Below are 21247 nucleotides of genomic sequence, written 5' to 3' on the forward strand. Positions count from 1 at the left end.
TTCTCCCTCCCTCGCGCGCGCTTGGTATGTACGCGCGGTGGCCGAGTCCGGCCTCTGCGCTGTGTGATGCAGTGGGTGGCGCTCGTTTCTGTTCGGAGGTAGGAATAAAAATGCCGGTCCCCTTTTTTACGACGCTCGTTTCTATAGCTTGTTTTTCTTTTTTTTTAATCTCAAGGGACCTACAGTACCGCCTGTTCGAAATCGTCCTTTGCGGTGAGCGATTGAGAGTCAGGTTAGCATTTTATTTGGGTCAGCACTACACGTTCAATGGAAACCTCGGGCGGCGATGTAAATATGCATTGCTCCCCAAAGTGTGTCCAAGGTGCGCAATGACAACTGGAAAGGGTATTGAAGGCGCGCGACCGTCGGTTGGTAAAATACGTGCGTTAGTTTCATTTATTCAGTCTAATCATTTTTGCCAACGTCTTTTATCTGTTTCGACAAATGACATGGTCGAGTCTATTGATAACCTTAGCTAGGTTGGACGTACGGAGTGTCCGGGCTTTAAATAAATTTGCTTCGTTTATGTGAATGGATAACTGATTTCTCTTTTCCGTGCTCGGTGCTATGCAAAATCGCTGAGATGTTATGGTAGCTCAGTGTGGCGGCATTTTGCACGCTGACTCGCTATTGCATTCGCTGTGCACAACATGTGTTCAGATGGAATGTGCCAAATCGTATTCCGATCGATATGATAGATTTACTTTGCTACAGTGTTAATTATATTTTCCTGATTTAAACTGGTTCGTCCCTGACCTGAGCCTAAGTTCAAATTCGAAGGGCAGACAGACTTAGCGTCGTAACAGCCGTAATGCGCAGAAAGAAATTAGTACCATGAAAGAAAAACAAAAAGATACGAGGTGGCTCAGTGTTATAGAACTAATGAGTGTGCAAAAGATGCCATCGTACGTGTTTTTTTTTTGCTTTTTGTTTTTTTTAACTCTTCGCATCGCTGGGAAACGCTCAAGGTAGCAGCAAAGACAGCAAGCTGGCGTGAAATTTCCATCGAGCGGAAAACGAGTGTCATTTTTATTTCATCATGCGCTTTCATTTTGATATGGCTCAAAATGGGCGCGAAATAGTAACAGGTAAGGCAACAAAATTTAGATGTTAGGTCTGGAGCACCGCCATACTCAGCCGTGTTGGGGGCATCTCTCGCGAGTCAATTAGGCAAAGGTAATGCGCGTTGAACTGTACTTACGTGAGAGTTATCCATTTCAGCGAAACCTTGATTTTGCAAAACTATTGTGGCTCGAGTCGTGGCTTCCAGTACTTGGAAGCCACGAGCGAGGAATAAATGACAGTTGATTTTGAAGGACAATCGCGACGTGGAAACCCATAAAAGAGAGTTCCAATAAGACGAGAGCTTCCCCTTCTCTTCAAGTGCGTGGGTTACGCTCTCAATCCTGCACCTGTGGTAACACTGCAGGCTCCTAAAATCGCTTTGAAAACGTTCCTGATCGCAACAACTTTTTTTTTTTTTTTTTGTCGAGGCGCTGTTTCATTTTTTTTTTCTTTTTGTCTACCTTGATACCCTATCAGCGCAAAAACTACCATAAACTAAAAAAAAAAAAAATAGTGGGCCTACAGCGACAACGCACCCACTGGGACCCGAGTCAAGGCAAGAACAACTAACTACTAAAAGGGAAAAAAAATCATGTTCGCATACACAGACAGAACTCCTCCATCGAAAGAAATGAATCATGCGCTTGTTCTGCCAGTCTCGTTGTGCGTCTGTCAAAAGCCACAAAGGAGGAAGACAGTCAGCGCCTACACCACTCCCCTCCTCCCCCCTCCCCCTTCCCCCCTAAAAAGAAGAAAAGAAAGGTTTCTTGGGCGCGCGCGCGGTCGCCCAAGCGATGACCTTGGAAGGGTATGCGTTTGTAGCACGTTTGTCCCCCGGTTGTGCCCGGCTTGGGGCCAGCACATCCATCGTGCCATTACATCCATCGAGCAAATCCGTCCAATCTCGTGCCAGTACATCCATCGTGCCAGTACATCCATAGTGCCAGTGCATCCATAGTGCCAGTACATCCATTTCGGGCCAGTTCATCCAGCGTGTAACCAAATCCAACGTGCCATTGGATCCATCGTGCCACTACATCCACTGCGCCATCACATCCATCGAGCAACTTCATCCAAAGCGTGTCATTACATCCATCGTGTTATCATATCCACCAAGCAGCTTCATCCAAAAACGTGCCATTGCATGCATCAATTACGCAAATTTTCTCCGCTACACTTTTCGTTTCTTTCTTTCTTGAAAGCTACTTCAGACATTTGCGTTTGCTTATGAACGACTCTTTGCGACCGCTTGTGCCGGTGCGAGCAGCAATTGCGAAAGGGTTAGTGTAACTCTCTTAAGGATGGTTAAAACATTTGCTTTGACTGCGTTGACTCCCCATTGGCTCGTCGTGAGGATCGTCCATTCGTTGTAACCAGTCGTAACGCAGTCAAACGCAAATGTCTGAACCGACTCTTTTAAGCGCTGTTCAGACACTTGCAACCGAGTGCGACCGAGAGAGAAAAGACGGCGTAAGACCTGCTCCGCGGCAGCGCATCCGGTCCTCCGCCGTCGCAAGAGGCTTAAAAATCGGTCTTGTCTCACGGTAGTACCTGGTTGCAAGTAGTCGCATCGTCACGAGAGGTGGCGAAACGCATCATCATAATAACGGGCCAGCACGAAATATACTGATGTGGGGAGCGGTGTAGCCTTAACCCAGCAATTTGGCAATCCTGAATATGTTCGGAGTTTTCCATACTCAAGCCTGGAAGGTTTTTCTGCTATCTGTACATTTGTAAACATGGTTCGCGTGACGCAATTTCACCATAAAGTGCCTGCAAGGCAGAAGATCAAAGAGCGAATCCGCTTAGCATGCCTATCATCTTGCCCTGAGCCCGACCTCAGTGAACGCAGCAGCAAACGAGCCATATATTTTTCAATAGTTCACATTATTTCAGGAGTTATACACCGAAAAAAATGAATAATGCACAAAAGCAAGTAAAATTACCCATTGTGCGTCATGCACCTTGTGCGGCCCTTGGCCTCACCGAAGCCGCACGAGCCTCCCCCAGTCCTGATGAATTTACCGGATTTAACGGAGCACGAACTTCAAATTATCAAGAGGGAGTATGGGTGTCATGCCATATGAAAACAGTCCGCGAACCCGTCTCGAAAGTGTTTGGTCCCGACGTGGCCGTCGTATGCCCGCTTTGCGCATGCGCCACCACTTCCGCCCTTGGGAGCCGATCCTAATGACAAGGCGTTATTTTCCTTGTTTGTTGTTTCCACATGTATGAAACATTAGTTACTGCTCTTTAACTCTCATAATTAACTCAATAGAAACGAGTTTAATTTCGCGGGCTCGACATTTCGCGAAGTGCCGGTTTCGGAAATTTCGCGGGCAGAACATTTCGTGAAGAGGAGATATACGCAATGTATTCGTATTTATGGGGTGACTTATTCGCGTGACCAATTTTTCGCGAATTTGCTAAAATCGTGAAATTCAGGTCCTCGCGAATATTAGGTCATCGCGAAAATTAAATCTTCTACAGTAAACTACTTTAATATGGGATTAGGACGGTACACATAATCTTACTTTTTATTTCGCTTTTCGACAAGAAAAAAAAAAGTTTGAATGCCCCGTTGAGTTCAGTTGTGATTCACTAATGTTCTGTGGCTTACCCCTTGTTTGCTGAGGCTCCGAACCAATGAGAATATGAATACCGCAAACAAAGTAATCAGCTTAAATATAATTGCGGCCCCACGGCGGCCATCTTGGCTTCTATGGATGTACTAGCACGATGGATGTAATGGCACGCTAAGCATGATAACAGGAACGGCGAGCAATTACATCCACCGAGCCACTACATCCAGCGAGCAACTACATCCAACGAGCAACTACATCCGCCGAGCAGCTACATCCATACGCATGTCAATACATCCATCGAGCCCGTACATCCACCGAGCCATTACATCCATTGATGGATGTAATGGCTCGATGGATGTACTGGCTCGATGGATGTGCTGACACGTAATCGTGCCCCTGTCTCAAATGCCACGGTTCGTTTCTCCCAAGTGCCCGTCTTATCTTCCCGAGTATCAACTCCGCAGTGATTCTGAATCATTCCGATGCTTTCCAACGTTGCAAAACTGTTATACAAATATTTGCACAGAAGTATACACTGTTCGCAGAACTATCTACGGCGCTAAAATTCAAAAGCGCCGTGTTGGATTCGGGAACTCGTGTAGGTTTAGCTCATTGTTGGAACATTCTTATTCGCTCGATGAACTCCACAAAACGTGTAAATATTAGAATGAACTTTCCAGAGAACGATAGTTGTTGTCGGGGTTCCAGGCGACCGGACAGGTCGCAATTATTGGCTGATTAAAAATTTTATTTTATAATCACAATCGTATCATCAAGGGCACGCCATTTCCTCATCACTTCTACGAAATGAGTTGCTGTATTCGTAGCACACACAGACGGAAACGGTTGAGACTGTGCCCAAATAATATCTTCTTTTGGCAGGTACTGCGCAGCGATTACACACAATGCCTCTAACATAAACATGCTGCTCCACATGTCTATTCACAAGATGCAATACATCGTTCTCAAAACTTTGTTGAAATGGGCATGAAAGCGCGTAACCGTCACTTTTTTGAAGTTCTACTTAGAGGTGAAGTGTTTACCGTAAAAAGTCGTTAATTATTTTTATTTTTTCCGTTCTACTACAAAGCTCGATTCACTTAAATTTTTGTTTTTATATCGTCTATACAGCGCTTTTACGTCGGTACTTTCGTGTTAGAGGCCATCACATAATGTGCGAAAAAAAAAAAAAAAAAAAAAAACGGTAGGATCGATGCTGCATAGCCTTTTTTTTGTGGACATCAAGAAAAAAAAGATAGTAGTTGTCTTCACTTCGCACTGCATGTTTTAGCACGGAAGTTCCTATTTGGTTATGATGTCTTTATTTTCTTAAAAATTGTATACAGTAAATTACCGAATTACAAAAACGTCGAAATTGTATAATTGCTTTTCGTTGGGACGCCATGACGACAGCGACACTCGTGTTCCCTCGTGGTTTTCGCAAGCATTTCTACGATGAATTGCCAGGATCGCGAGATGCAACAGCGTGACACTCCGTCTTCTGTGACGTCATTTGTTGCACTTCGGGACCACTTTTGATGTATGGCCGGCATAAGACGCTAAACACACCAGTCGGAGATGCGCTGCAGGCGCCATAGTACTGCTCCTAAAAGTAGCTGTCACGTGCTTTGCTCCGCGACTGTGATTCCCTCACAGCGGCTCTGACTGAGGGTTGCCAAATTACGGTTAAACGGAGTATAGACAAAACAGACCGGAAACGATCTGCCCGCATACGATAGTCAAACTCCAACAAAAAGGATTAGTTTCTTCCCAAGCTGGACGACATTTACCGGGCATCTTTAGAGCTGCGAAGCTCAAAATCACGCGTACTCATAAGATTTTTTTTTCTCGCGTGTTTGTGATTTTTATGATGTCCTGCAAGCAAGAAAAAAATATATATGGTGAAGTCACTCCGAGGGGGTACCGATAACTGCGAGCCACGAACATGAAGGATTCGCTAACATCCGTCAGGAGTGTGAACGGTAAATCGTCACGCAAACATATTCTCACAAGCTGCAAATATCTATTTGGCTTAGCAAGTAGAATACTAGTATACTAACGACATGTGATTATTGTACACAAGATACCATTTCTCGGTTCTTCAAAACCATTTTCTAGTCTGAACGGTCGCGCTACGGGCCGCGGCTAGCCGTGCCCTCGATAGACTACGGAGCTGCGTTGTGTCGTCTGCTACTGTACCGCCAACAGGAGAGCGATAGCTCTGTGTGCTCCACAGACGCGTGTTGCGGTATAACTCTGCACGTCTGTCCTAGAGGAAGACAAAAAGATAGGCTCTGTGACCCCCTCCTAAGCTAACAAAAACAAACAGAAGTATACTCGTTTGGACTGAAAGGTTTACAAAATAGTGACCAGAGATTGGAAAAGCATATGTCACAGAACTTGGTTTATGAAATGGCATCATTGTTTCGAGCAAGAAATCACCTGCTCACCACTGGGATGATGAAATCGTCACTATTTATTGCGTCAGGTATATTTGCGCTCATGAAGAAAAATCTGAACACATCCTTCTCCCAAAGTCTTATGTCGAATAATAAACACTTTTTTAAACATCTATGCACAAATAACTCATTTTTTTTCTACACTTGTATATACACGTTAATTAAACGACGTCAAACCGCATTTTTGATTAGATCTTGATGTCTACACCAACTACATTCATATGTTTTAGGGCTTTATTGAATGATAACTTCAACTATAGTTAATGGAACACGATGGCTCGATCTCAACAAAAACCTCAACGTGCGAAGCTTCCACAGACGGTCGCTTGCGAGTATTCTCAATGTGAGACTTTAGAAGCTTTCGCTTGCCATAGGGAGCTTGCTTTCGACTACAGCACTGCACGGGCCTGGAAAGCGCGGAGCGCGCTGCTGTGGGGAGAGGTTGACTTACAAGATGACGTGTTACGTAGTCACGTAAGATGGCGTCATTTCGTGCAGCGTGATCACGTAAGATGACGTCATTTCGTGTAACAAGATCATATAAGATGATGTGTTTGTGTCACGTGATCACGTAAGATGACGTCAGTCACGTATGAACTGACGTCATCTTACGACAACGCCAACAACATTAGTGCCGTCCGGAACCATTGACCTTAGAAACGCGCCTCTTCGCTTGAAGAGCTGATATGCGTTGATTGTTATTTGTTTCTTTTGCCTACTACAGACCATTCAAAAACTCGCCTTCTGGGTGCCACCAACTTCGTCTACTGGGCTGTGAAGCGCGTTCGAGCGTGCGCAATACCTCTCTAAGCCGAAAGATTGTACACTGAGTATCCGTTCACAGCTCAGTGACTTAGGCATTTTTCGTCAGGATAGATGCTCCCACGAGAAGAGCGTAATGAATATGTGAATAGAATTGGAAATTTGAAATGTTCTTGTCCAATCGCATTTTTATTTGGTTATCAACGCTTTTTAGCGTCATCACAAGACGTTCAACCCATAATACACTGGTGATTAAAAAATAAGCACCGAAAAACATGCACCGATTTTCGCTCAAAAATAGACACCGGAAAAAACATACCGTAATCATTACCCATGTCACCGTTTTGGGTGATATGTGAATTTCCAGAAGAACAGCGAGTTATCACCCTCCCCTAGGAATACCTTGACTACAGAGCAGGCGACCCGTTTTTCCCCGCGTTTGATTGCGGTGACCACGAACCGTACGGAGGTCACAGGACGTCCGTGAAAAATAAAAGGGAGGAAAACAACGATCTACTCTGTGCACGCTACATCCCCGATTTCCACGACCCCAAGGCCGAAGGGCGTTTGTGTGAAGGATAACAATAAAATAAAACTTTGCGTCAAAAAAAAAAAAGCCCGTTTTTAAAAGAAAAAAAAAAGTAGAAACAAGCACAACGCGTTGACGGACCGCGAGGTTGTGGAACACCTCGCGGTCCGCTTGCCACAGGACGGTTGTCTTCGACCCATAGCTCCAAGGTGAATTTGCCACTTGCGAAAACACGGAGACCTACCCAGCGAGAACCAGGAAAGCAAGACACGCACACTGACGCCTCGGCGAGCAGAATGAAACAGGATACGGGCGCGGAATACGGCCGCGGAAGAACACCTCGCACAGTGCCGATCCGGCCGACCTTCGAACGGACGATTTCGCATTTCGTAGACAGCGAGCGCCACCGCACGGGAGAGAGAGGTACCTTAAAAACGACGAAAACAAGCACCGACACCTTGGTTCTTTATATTTGCTGTAGTTACGGAACAAATCGACTTACATGAATAATTTGAATATTATTCGATTCCGTAATAATATTAGAAGACATTAAGCGCAATACTTCTTATGTTTGAATTTAGATAATTTTGTAAATTCGCTCCGAACGCAAGAGTGCCGAATTAGCCGGTTTTGACCATTTTCATGATTTTTTAAAGAATATAATTAAATTTATGATGAAACATTTGTTGCGCTTAGTGTCTCGATAATGACTCAATGTCTTTAAAGCCGAAATTTTCAAGAAGATCCGCGCAGCCGTTATTATGTGAGAATTTTTTTAATTTGGTGAAAAACCTCATGTATTCTCTATGGGGCTCTGAGGTGCGCCCCCTCTTAATGGGGCAGACAGCAGCTGCGAAAACAAGGCAACAGAATCACAAAAACCGGGTATCAACCCCTCAACAGGTACCCCGACGCGTTTGCAAACAAGCGCCGTAGCGTCGGAGGTCACCCACCCCCTGCTGACTGAGTCCTGCTGCGGGTCAGGGCAAGAAAAAGCCCGTTTGTCGACATTATTGCGGCGCCATGACGCCATGTTCACAGAGCGTCCCGGCTGCACAAACGAAGTGCGGCACAGGATCGACACGGGCGATACGCTTCCTCGGAGGCAAAACGCACGACCCGTCAGTCTGGCTAAACGAAAAGCCATCGACGTCGCTTTGGACAAAATGATCGAGACCGGAGTTGTCCGGCGGTGAAACAGTCCCTGGGGATTTCCCGTTGTGCTGGTCCCAAAAAAGGAGGGCAGCTCACGGCTCTGCGTAGACTACCGCCGTCTAAATGACGTAACGCGGAAAGGCGCATATCCCCTTCCGAGCATTGACTCGATCCTTTCCAACCTCGGCAGCGCACGGTATTTCACAACCCTGGACGCTAGCCGAGGCTACCTCCAAGTTCAAATGGAGCCAGGTGACGAGGCAAAAACAGCCTTTGTGTGTCACCGCGGGCTTTTCAAATTCACAAGAATGCCCTTTGGTCTGTGCGGAGCGCCAATGACGTTTCAACGCTTGATTGGCCGAGTACTGGCAGAAGCCAAATGGAAACATGCAATGGCCTATTTCGACGACATTGTCGTGTACTCCAACACCTTCGAAGATCATCAACGAGATCTGAAAGATGTGTTCGACAGGCTGAAGGCTGCGGGTATCACTTTAAACCCAGAAAAGGCCCAAATAGCCGAAACCCGAATCAACTTGCTTGGGTTCACGCTCGATTCCGGGCGCATCACGCCGAACCCCGAGAAGCTGAAGTCTATCCGGGAGTTTCCGGCGCCAACAGACGTAAACGCGCTCCGTCGCTATGTGGGAATGGTAAATGTTTACCGCCAATTCATCCCAAACTGCGCATCACTTCAAGCGCCACTGACACGGCTACTGAGAAAGACCGTGAGATAGAATAGAATAGAATAGAATAGTTTATTCCAGGTTTCTTTCAAAAATACCTTTCAAAAATACACAAAAATCGCTGCACCTCTAAAACGCTCGAGGTCACAGCTGAACTAAAGCTGCCCGCCTTGAACAAGCCTTTCGTGACCCAAACGGACGGGAGCAAACTGGGTTTGGGAGCGGTCCTGCTCCAAGAGCACGAGGGAGTGCTTGGTCCGGTAGCATTTGCTAGCCGCTCGCTGACACCCGCTGAGGTGAACTACAGCACATGTGAACAAGAGTGCTTGGCCATTGTATTTACCCTGAAACGCTTCGACATTTATGTCGACGGGACCACGTTCACGATCGAAACAGATCACCAGAACCTAATATGGCTGTCCAGACTTCGCGAACCCGCAGGACGGTTAGCAAGATGAGCCTTGCTACTGCAGAAATACGACTATGTCGTGCGGTAGAGGAAAGGCAGCACAAACGTGGTGGCGGACGCACTGTCGCGAGCCCCCGTAGACTGCGTAAATCTTTCCACGAGGACCCAGGCCGAGCCAATGGCAAACTCCAAGCCACGCGAAGCCGAAAATCAGTCCAAAATGGAGGCAACACCACAGACCTCCTTGGACGAAGATGTGAACCACGTAGACGCAGTGAGCGCAGTGGGGATCGTGTCCAGCAAAGAAGAGCTACTGAAAGCTCAGCAGAATGATCCGTTTTGTCGAAAGGTGATCGACGGACTCTCGAGTGAGTCGGACTCTGTGGAGTCGGGCGGCGCGTCCGCCGGGCGTACGACTGCTGGTATTGCAGTGAACGCCGAGTGTCGGGATGTATCTGGTACTGGTACTGACACCCTGGATCAATATCTGCTGAACGCCGACTGGCTCCTGCTGAAGTATATCCCACTGAGAAGGACACAGATAATGTGTTCAAGGTGGTAGTGCCAAAAAGTCTGAGGTGCGCAGTAATGCGTTACTATCACGACTCGCACTTGGCCGGACATCCGAGCGGCTCCAAGACTTACACAAAGTTATGCCACATCGGAACCTGGCCGGGCATGAAAAGGGACGCATTCCGCTACGCCCGCAAGTGCCACACTTGCCAAAGCTTCAAACCAAGAGGCGGCAAAACTCCGGGCCTAATGCAGCCGATCTACAACTAAGAACCATGGTCTTTGGCGGCTTGCAACGTGGTCGGACCTTTACCAAGGAGCCCCAAAGGACACCAGTATCTATTGGTTGTCACTGACCACTTCAGCAAATGGGTAGAACCTTTCCCACTACGAAAGCTGACGGCCCGAGCAATCACTGAAAAGCTCATGGAGGTGTTCACCCGATTCGGGTTCGCTGAAGCTCTTCTAACAGATAGAGCAAGCTACTTCGTCGGGAAGGTATTTATGGACGCTTGCAAAGCGCTGGGCATCAAGCACAGAACAACCACCCCCTACCACCCACAGGCGAACATCACGGTGCGATGTAACAGAAACATCACACCCATGCTGGCAGCATTTGCCGAAAAGCACCGCGACTGGGACGCATACATTCCCGAGATTGGGTTCGCTCTCCGTTCCACTGTCAATCGTTCGACAGGCTTCACCCCCGCCTTCCTCACATTTGGAAGAGAATTGCCGAATCCAATGGACCGCGTCCTGAGGGCAAACGCTGGGGTGAGCGACGCACAGTCGAAACAGACTGAACACGCGCGCACGCTACAAACCCGTATGACGAAAGCTTTCTCGGAGGCCCTTCGCAATCTCGGGGAAGCACGAGCTAAACAAAAAGCTCAGTACGACCGCTCTCGCCGGAATCTCCGCTACAAAGTAGGCGATCTCGTGCTCAGACGAAACCATGTTCTGAGCGACGCCAGCAAAGGCTTTTCTGCTTCACTGGCATCAAAGTGGTTGGGCCCGTACCGAGTGCACGAAGTATTTTCAACACTCGTGTGCAAGCTGACTGAGAAGGACTCAAGAAAAATCAGCGGGCCTGTGCATGTCTGCGATCTCAAACCCTACAACGAAAGGGAAGAAGAAGGGGACGAACAAACGCAGCCCCCGCAGCAATATGCACGCAAAACGCGAGACAACGCCGACGATGAACAACAGGCGTCTCGCTACAATCTGCGAACTCGGAAAAGCTAATATCCGAAGTTTTCGTAGAGGCAGCCCCAGTAAGTGGCGAAATGTCACATTAAGGGAAGTGCAAAGCACAATGCACCTGCTGCCTTCGCGAACGCGCCAGACATCATTGTTTTACTGGCAAGTGACCTAGATAGAAGGTCACCTCAGCGTTCGCTCCCGGATCAACCCGTAGGGGAATCCCCCGAACTACGGCATCCGAGGGAAAGGGTAGCATAACGGCCATCGGTCAGTTATTGCCACCTACGCTCACGTGTCCAAACGTCACCGCAAAAGCGCGGTGCGATCGTCGTCACAAGCGGTCGGAGACCAAGTGGTCATTCGACCGCAGTATGTCCCCGCATCCACGAAGAGGATCCCCAGCCAGTACGGGGCTTCGCGCCGTTCGGGAGCTGCTGTCTCCTGGCCTCGGCGGTTCAGCGGCGTTTATGGACCACGGCCGCGCGGCAGCCCCACTACCCCAGTCGGCGACGGGCCGAACCAGCGACCTGTCGTCGTCGTGCGCGTCGAGATCGACATCCGGTCAGGGACTGCCCGCTCTTCTTCAACGGGACCCGTTTCTCGAAAGTCCAGCGTTGGACTTTCGAGAAACTAGAAACAGAAGTGATGTAGCGGCAGGAGACGCGTAACCAAGCAACGGCGCACACCGCGAAACCGCCTTCTTTGACGCCGTGACGACATTGCAAGATTGGCGTCTGTCACTCACTTGAGAGCAGACATGTACAAATTACTCAAAAAAGGTAGTTAAGTTACTGAGTATCGACGCCTAAAGTAATTGGAGTAGAGTAGAAATTACGCATTTGTAATAGTAATTGAGTGAACTACTAACTACTGTAAAAAAGTAGCGAGTTACTTTGAAGTTACTTTCGAAGTTACTTTTTTATATTTTTGTGGTAGCAAAATAAACAGCTGGTTTGATCAATGAAAAACCCTGCGAGCCTAAAATAAATGTAGTCTATTTATGGCTTGCCTTTTTACGAAAATAGTTTATTCGCTCGCAGAAGCAATTGACTTTCAAAGTTCTTGATAGGAGAGTTTTCCCCTTTTCCTATTAAAGACGTCCTCAGCCAAGCTAGACAGACGTTCCACCGACGCGCTGAATGGAACGGCACCGTTGAATTTGAGAAACAGGCTGTGCAGGGTCGGGTAGGCGAGTGTCGGCATCTTAGGTGTTTATGGCGAAACATGAGGTTTCCCTCGGGTAGGGAGGATCTTGAATAACAAACTTTGCTATCTTTTTCTTTTGTCTTCGCCAAGTTGAGATTGTTATGACTCGCTTCTCTTTATTCCGACGACGTTCTGAGAGTACGCTGAGCGAGTGTACCATACTTTCAAGGGTTCAAGCAAATACTTTACTAGGGGGAATACATTCCACTCTGCTCATTTGCATTAGACAGAACGCCTACAGCGCCGCTGACGGTGTGGAGGTCCGCGTCAGTCCACGCGCACGTGCACGTGGATGTTCGCGGCGGCCGCGGCGGTGTTGTCTCCGCGAGGTGCGTCGATGCACGAGGCACGTGCAACGTGCAACCCTTGGGAAGATTACGGCGGCACAGCGCAGCAAAGTATTTGGAGCAGCACTGAGCTATACTTCGGTTCACCTTATCTGCGAGCGAAGGCAAAGCTAAAAGCGCGAGAGCAGCGCTTTTTGCGTTTCTGCCCAGCTCGCGCGCTCGAGCAAAGCCTGAACGCGGGGAGCTTTCGTGCTCGCGCTTCCAGCTTTGCCTTCGCTCGCACATAAGGTGAAACGAAGTATATTTGCCGCCCGGTAGCCGAGACCGCCACGACGATAGATGGCTCTCGCCAAGCCCAGAAAACCTGTCCGCGCCGAAGCTATTGTATTTGAGAGGAGTGGAATGTATTCCCCCTAGTAAAGTATTTGGTTCAAGTCTCGCGCCACGACGATGAGATCATCCGGACGATTGCGCATCTCGTTGTAGTGCTAGTGCTACGCTGCTGAAAAAAAAAATTGTTTTGGTTTAACAGAAGATGACCGCTGACGCCGGGTCCAACAAAAGGATCTCCCAAGGGTAACTCGGAATCCTCGATGGCGACTACAATATTCTGACGCGCCTGACCAATACCACCTAGAAGACAAGGCCTGCGCATGACGTTTCGTTAGTAGATCCCCGACCCGCCCCAAGCGGCAAACACCCCGAAGCTTGACGAGAGTAGGGGCCGCGTCGCAACTACGTCGCATTCATTTGCGGCCGCAGCTGTGTGCGTGACTGCTGAGCGCGAGCTGATAGCGAGCTTCCAAGTGCATTTGCGACGTGCACGCGAACGCTCCCTCGGCCAAGAGCGCGAGCTAGCACGCGCTCCTTGCTTTGGGACGCGCATTTCTAGCGCGCGCGCTCGTTCTGCGGTAGAACGCTTCGAAGCAGCTGCCCGAGGTATAAACAGCGCCCTCGAAAATGGCGTCCAGTGTCAGCGTCCAGCGTCCAACGAAGGGCTTTTCAGCCCTTCGCGCAGCAGTAAGGCAATTTCGCTCATGCATTTGACGCTCCACGTGAACGTCTAACTTCATCGTATGATATTTGCAAGAGACACTCGGCGTGAGCATCTGTTTCATTATCTGTTACACAAACCACTGAAGCAGGCGATGGAGCAGACGATGTAGCAGACGATGTCGCTCATCCGGGCTAGCTAGGGGGCGCTGAGGGGATCTACTAGTGATGACGTTTAGAGGAGGAAACGCGCAGGCCTTGTGTTCTAGGTGGTATTGGCCTGACACGCCTGACAAGTAAATCGTTTTTAACAAAGAGGAAATGTCCCAGGCATGGAAGGTCGGGACTCGGAAGGACGCGAAGGATTACATGAACAAGCATCGTCGCTCGTACAGTTGCAGCTGGAAGCGCGAACGTGCTCCCGTGAACGGATTATCCGTGCCTTGGTTTGTGTGTGGGGGAGTCCGGCCTTGGCAGAGACGTATGCGCTGACGACGAGGCGACCGTTGGAACAGGCGCCCCGCTGCAAGGTCATTCCAGTGGCACCTTTCAAGGACCTTACCGCTGAGTCAAAACTCACTAAAGACAGACAACACGAAAACAGCAACAGCGCTCGGAGTGAAACCGTCTTTCATGGTTGCAGCTGGAAACGCGACGCCTGTGTGCATTACCGGATTAGGCCAATACCCGACCAAGTTGTTATATATCTTCCTGCATTCGTGCGCGTCGTTGTTATGTTTTGGCTGCCCGTCGCCACCTTGGACCAAGGACGCCTTCCCGAACAAGGGGGCCCCTTGTTCGGGAACGCCACTTCATCTGCCGGCGTCTTATTCATTTCTGCGCTCAAACTTCCGTTATGAGCAAAATTAGCACTAGATTTCGAAAGTAGTTAGTAATTTGAGTAGAAGTTACCTGAAAAAAGTAGTGAAATAAAACTACTAACTGCCCAAATAAAGTTGTAATTGAAAGTTACCGTTACTCGAAAAAGTAGTTAAACTACAGTAGTTTGAGTAGAGTAGTTGAACTACGTCCAAGTCTGCTTGAGAGGCGTCAAGAGCCAACCCCCGCAGATCGGAAGTAGCTACGCTGTCCCCCTGCCGTACCTACGCTTTCTCGGCGGTACCTATCTGGAACCTAGTCTCTACGCAAGCGTCCGTTTCTCTGGCAACCGGAAGAGCATTTTCTGCTTTTAGTCAAGTGATGGCAGCCAATCCCTTGCGGCGGGGACCTTCACATCGGCTCTATTTTAAAGAAACTTGCCAAATTAAAAAAATACACGTGTTCTATTGAAATAAACCACTGATTTTGTAGCTGTCCCAGAAAATATTAGATAGAGTAAACTCGCATAAAAGGCTAGAACAACATGCGGGACGCGGATGAGCGCCTAGTTCAAATTACTGGCGCTAATGACTGCTCAAGAAACAGGCGGCATCGGCCCCGTGTTGCTGATCGATTTATTGCGTCCAAATCATCGACACCTCGGAATTTTCGGTGCCAATCTAACGAGCAAGTCTTCCCGGTCACGGGGAGGTATCGGCAGTGAGTGAGTGTCGATTTTTGGCGATTTTGTGGGAGTTTGCGTGTTCGCCGGCCTGGTGGGGCCGCTAGGCCTAACTCGAGCACGTCGACATGGAGGATCCTCTCGGCGGTTCTACGGTGGATGTGGCCAAGAATGGCGGTCCGACGGTCGTCTCGATGGTCGGGGAGGATGTCGACCCTGATTTTTGTGCAGGCTGGATGCGCGCTCGGGCACGCGGGGGTACTCAGGTGGAGAAGGAGCCCAGGCCTAGTTCCTACGTGGCCCGGAACGTCATCGAGAAGGTCGAGCGCATGGGGAGGATGCCGAGAGTGGGACTGGAGGGCGAGAACGAGGTGGTGGTGAGGCCGCGAGGTGGCCTGGATTTGAGGAAGACGTCGATCGTCGTCGTGGCGGACGCAATCCGGGCGGCGGCTGGGATCTCGGAGGAGGAGGCCTCGTTGGATACGCAGTGCCCGAAAGTGCAGCAAAATGTGGTGGTCATCAGTACGGGGAGCGACGCCAGGGCGGTCAAGTATGCTGCGGTGACGTGTATCTGCGTGGCGGGGAGGTCCTACGAAGTGCGGGCTTACGTCACGGCTCCCTTTGACACCGTCAAGGGGGTGATCCGTGGCGTCCCGGTGCACCATACGGCGGAGGAGATTGAGCGACTTCTCATCGGGCCCAGGAACCCGACGGTGCGAGCGACGGAGCGTATCGGCTCTTCGGCAACGGTCGTGGTGATCTTTGGGGGTGACGTAGTGCCGCATCAGGTGTTCTACGGCGGGAGTGTGTTGCGGTGCTCCCTGTACAGGAAGCACTATGAGGTGTGCAAGACGTGTGGCCGTGTCGGTCATCGAACTGATGTGTGCCCAACCCCCGGCGTCAGACGGTGCTTGGGATGTGGCGGAACTCCGGACCCGGGACATGCGTGTAGTCCCAGATGTGGCTTGTGTGGGGGTCCGCATGTTACCGGGGATAAGGTGTGTAAGAATCGGTGTCGTACGCCGTACATCGTTCCTAGGCGGCTGTGGGAGAGAGCGGAGCGGGGTCTGTCCGGGGATCGGCCGTCTCCTCCCCCGCGGGGTTCTGCGGAAGAATACCCTAGGCTGGGAAGGTCTCGCTCGAGGTCGCGCGAGTCTGAGAGGCCGGCGGCACGTAGTCGCAGCAGGAGCACAAGTGGTCAGGTCACGTGGGCCCAGGCGGTGCAGTCTGATCGGGGGGAGGTTGCTAAGTTGCGTGAGGAGAATCGTAGGCAAGCTGCTGAGGTCGTGGAGCTGAGAAGGGAGAACAAGAAGTTAGTGAAGACCGTGAAGGAGCTGAAGGCACTGGTCGAGGGCTTGGTTCTTCGGCTGGACAGTTCGGCTCCTCCCTCGGGACCGGAGGACTCCGCCCCTCCCGCCAAGCGCAGGAGTGTGGAGGCTCGCAGACGTAGGGGGGAGGGTGTTGAGGACAGGTTTGAGGAGATTGAGGGTCGTGTCGGTCTGGTGGAAGACGGGGTGAAACAGCTTAACGAGAAAATGGATTCGATCATGAAGGTGCTAACGGTGATGCAGGGTACTTTACAGCGAAATTCAGAGGGACAATGGCATCAACCTTAAATATCTGGGTCTGGAACTGTAACGGTTTTAGGAGTAAGAGGGCCAGGTTACAGCAGTACATTAGGGGTAGGGGGGTTAAGCCGGATGTGATAATGGTTCAGGAGGTGGTACAGGAGGATGTGAGTCTCCCCGGCTACGTCACGTACCGGTCTAGTGGGGGTCGTGCGGGCCGCCGCAGGGGGGTCTGCACGTTCGTGCGGCGGAGTCTTCCGGTCCTAGTGCACGAGCTTAAGGGGGACGAGAACGTCGAGAGGGTGTTAACCGAGGTGTTAGTGGGTAGATTGGGGGTCTGTCTGTGCAACGTGTACAGTAATCCGCGTTTCGGCAGATAGAGGTTCAGGAATCTGCTGCATGGATGTGCGCGTTGGGCCGATGGCAGGGGCTTAGTCGTTTCCGGGGACTTTAACGCTAGGCACGAGTTCTTGGGCCACGCGGCTACCACGGTCAAGGGGAGGAATTTGTTCCAAGACGCGAAGGAGGTGGGGCTGATCCTCGTCACGGATCCGGGGGTGCCGACGCGGCCCGCGCGGAACGCGATTGAGAGGGATACCACCCCGGACCTAGCCTTCGTGGACGCTCCCGGGGCGGGGTGGCGGAACGCGCTGGAGGATCTGGGTAGCGATCACCGTTTAGTGGAGCTCTCGGTTCCCCTGGCGGTTCGGAGGAAGGAGTTCAGACCCCAGGGGTTGGTGAACTGGGATGCCTTCAGGCGGCTGGGTCCGGAGGGGGAGATAAGCGATTTGGGGGAATGGTCCGCGAGTTTGGTGGACGCTGCCAGGTCGGCTGAGCGGCCCGTGGTGGTGGAGTCGGAGGATGTGGGGCTGGTGGATAGCAGGTTAGGTGCGCTTGTCGAAGCCCGGGACTCTCTGCGGAGCCGTTGGCGGGAGCGGAAGAACAACCGTGCGCTGCGGAAGCGGGTGGCGCAGTTGAATGAAGATATTCGGAGGCACAGTGAGGCCCTGTCCAGGCAGCAGTGGGACGATGTGTGCAATAGGGCGGAGGGCAAGATGCATAGTGGAGACACGTGGAAGCTGCTGCGGCACCTGCTGGACGAGTCCAGGACGAGGAGCTTCCAGTGTGGGAGAATGGGGGAGGTTGTCGGTCGGGCTATCAGGGAGCTTGGTGAGGAAGGGCTTAGAAGGCAGTTGTTGGATACGTTCCTTCCGAGTTGCGGCAGGGAGGTCCACCCGGAGTACACGGGGGTTGACAATGCCGAGTTGGATAAGGATTTCAAGCTGTGGGAGGTTAGGGCTGCCTTGCTGCGGATTAATCGGAGGTCGGCGCCCGGGCTGGACCGGGTGGATAATAAGATGCTTGGTAACTTGTCTGAGGAGTGTTTGGAGGCCCTGCTTGATTTCTTCAACAGGTGCTGGAGGGAAGGGAAGCTGCCTGCGGAATGGAAGAAAGCCAAGATGGTTCTTATTCCGAAGCGTGGGAAGCCACCGGGGCTCCAAAACCTTAGGCCGATCTCGCTCACTTCCTGTGTGGGGAAGGTTCTGGAGCACATGTTACTGCGGAGGTGGCAATCCTTTTTGGAGGACAAGGGGGTCTTCCCGAGCTCGATGTTCGGGTTCAGGGAGGGCCTGGGGGCGCAGGACGCGATGTTGGTGTTGTACCACGAGGTGATTGAGCCGAGGTGGCCGGGCGCGGTTCTGGGTCTGGACTTGCGCAGCGCGTTTGATAGAGTCCGGCATTCTGCCATCCTTCGCGGTGTGGCGGATGCGGGGCTCGTCAGACGGAGCTATAACTACGTTAAGGACTTCCTGTCGGGCCGGACGGCTCGGCTGCTGGCGGGGGACTTGGATGTTGGTGAGGGGGAGCTGGGAAGTGTCGGCACCCCACAGGGCTCCGTCATCTCTCCGGTCTTGTTCAATTTAGTGATGGTGGGGGCCGCCCGCGGTCTCTGTGAGGAGGGGATTCCGCACTCTATATATGCGGATGATCTTACGCTGTGGTGCACCAATCGGAGGAAGGAGGTGGTGCAGGGTACGCTGCAGCGAGGGATCGAGATTATTGAGGAGGCGCTGATGGGTTCGGGGTTGGAGTGTGCTCCCGAAAAGTCGGAGTTGCTCGTGTGTTATGCTGGGCGTTGTAGATGGGATGAGATGCGGCTGATCGCCGGCGGGGGACCCGTCCCGAGGGTGGACGCTTTGCGGGTTCTGGGGCTATTTGTTCAGGAGAAGGCGGGTAATTCGGTCATGCTCGGGAAAATTCAGGGTAAGGTAGCGTCTGCTCTGCGCATGATCCAGAGGGTGACCAGCAGGAGGAAGGGTATCCGCGAGGCCGGTGTGATGAGGATGGTTCAGGCTTTTGTATTGAGTCACATCATGTACGTGGCGCCCTACCTTCGCTGGAGGGCGGGGGAGAAGAACAAGCTGGATGCCATGGTGCGCAGGGCTTACAAATCTGCGTTGGGGCTGTATGCCTTCACTAGCACGAAGAAGCTGGAGATGTTGGGTGTGCACAATACGATAGGGGAGATTGTCGAGGCGCACAGGGCTTCGCAGATTCAAAGGCTGGAGCGCGCTGCGGCTGGCAGGGAGGTTTTGAGGCGTGTCGGTCTGCTGGCGGAGGATGCGTCTGACGGCGGGGGACTGACGGGAGAGGTGATGAAAAATGTCAGGGTTAGGCCTGTGCCGAGGCACATGCATCCTGTGCGTGATAAGGGACGAAGGGAGGCCAGAGCGCAGGCCCTCTTCAGGTTGTACGGGCGACAAGATAGTACTGTATACGTTGACGCTGCCCTTCGAGGGGTAGTGGGGGTGGCTGTGGCTGTGAAGGCGGGAAGTGGGGAGGTGATCTCCGCTGTGAGTGTTAGAACTAGTAATATTTGTGAGGTGGAGGAGACGGCCATTAGTTTGGCGGCCTCCCTGCCAGGGACCAAAGTGGTCATGAGTGACTCTATGAGTGCGATAAGGAACTTTGCGCGTGGACGCGTTGGGGTGGTGGCCAAGAGGCTGCTGCGTCCGACGGGCGCGGTGGACATTGAGTGGTGCCCCGCTCACGAAGCGGGCAACGTGGATGCTGACCGAAGGGCCCGAGAACTGCTTGGCCGGGCCTTCGGGGGCGCCGCGGAGTATTCGCCCAGCGGCTTTGGGGAAGCGCTAAGGACCAGGAGGGAGGAACGGCGGGTGTTCCCGCTGCCCCACGGGGATTTGGTTAGGGAGGATGCCGTGCTGTTGCGGCAGTTGCAGGTGGAGTGCGTGTTTACTCCTGTGGTGGGGCGCTATGTGACGCCTGAGGTGTACTCAAATGATAAGTGCGTGCTGTGTGGTGCGCGGGAAACTGCGGAGCACGTGTTGTGGGTCTGTGAAACTCGGCCGGCGGAGGCGGCCACGTCGAGTGGGCTTCCGCCGGACATCAAAGCCGGGGTGATGGCTCGTAGCCTGGACCTCCAGGTAGCGGTCGTCCAGCAGGCCCGGCGTCTACTGCGCAGGCAGGTCCGACCTCGGGCCCCCTGCGCTGGGGCGTCGGATGGTGTGGGCCGCACCGGCTAGGCTTGACCTAGCTCTGCAGGCAAATAAAGACGTTTGTTCCTCCTCCTCCTCAAGAAACAGGCGGATGTGGCCTGTCTGGTACGCGGCGCAACTAAGCTGAGCCCGGCGCTGTCCAGAGACGACAAAGTTCGTCTCTGCATGGAACGAGCTAACCTCCCGGCTCAACTTCCTCGGGCCTCCAAGGAAGCCTCCAAGGAAGGAGTCGGAAGGTTGGAAACGCTACTGTGCCATGCGGGAGTCGAAGGCGCGTGCGCGGGCTACGGAGCTGGCGAAACAGGCGAGGTAATTTGCGTAGTTTACTCATAGTGTGGACCAAGCTATTGAATTACTTCCTTTACCCGCAGGCAAACAGGGGGCGGAGGCGCTCGGGTGCGCTCGCTGGCGTCATCATACTCACGTATTTTGGCACTGGTGGGCGAGGACTCGGCCCTGGGCGCTCCCGGGTTTTCTTTATTTGAAACCAAGAGGTCTGCACTCTAGCCACAACTTGCCGCCCGCCTGAAACTGGCCTCCAGGTTTGCCATTTTTCTTTTATCGAAATAAAGTGGAGATTTGGACCAGTTCGTCAATTGCAAACAGAAAAAGCGCCGAAAAAAAACACAGGGACGCAGCCGAAGGGATACAGGACAAGGTGCACTCTCAACTGAAGTTAAATTTTCAATAAACTTCAGTTAAGAGTGCATTTTGTTCTGTTTCCTTCGTCTGTGTCCCTGTGTTTTTCGTTTGTTTGTTTTCTTATATCATTGTTGATCTCAACATGCCTCTACTATGGAATCTGTCA

At 51.5% G+C, this 21247-nt stretch overlaps 2 protein-coding genes across 2 annotated transcripts; both read left to right on the plus strand.

The window, feature by feature from the left end:
• Positions 1-15481: 15481 nt before the first annotated feature.
• On the plus strand, positions 15482-17122 carry LOC121838034. Its single transcript, XM_042294006.1, has one exon. The coding sequence runs from the start codon at positions 15482-15484 to the stop codon at positions 16967-16969; it is 1488 nt and encodes a 495-aa protein (XP_042149940.1). The 3' UTR covers positions 16970-17122.
• Positions 17123-18212: 1090 nt separating this feature from the next.
• Positions 18213-20466, plus strand: LOC121838035. Its single transcript, XM_042294007.1, has one exon. It carries the CDS (start codon positions 18280-18282, stop codon positions 20464-20466), a length of 2187 nt encoding a protein of 728 aa, XP_042149941.1. The 5' UTR covers positions 18213-18279.
• The last annotated feature ends 781 nt before the right edge of the window (positions 20467-21247 follow it).

This window comes from Ixodes scapularis, unplaced genomic scaffold (genome assembly GCF_016920785.2).
Source record: "Ixodes scapularis isolate PalLabHiFi unplaced genomic scaffold, ASM1692078v2 PGA_scaffold5__190_contigs__length_132052651, whole genome shotgun sequence".
In the NCBI taxonomy this organism is placed as follows: domain Eukaryota; kingdom Metazoa; phylum Arthropoda; class Arachnida; order Ixodida; family Ixodidae; genus Ixodes; species Ixodes scapularis.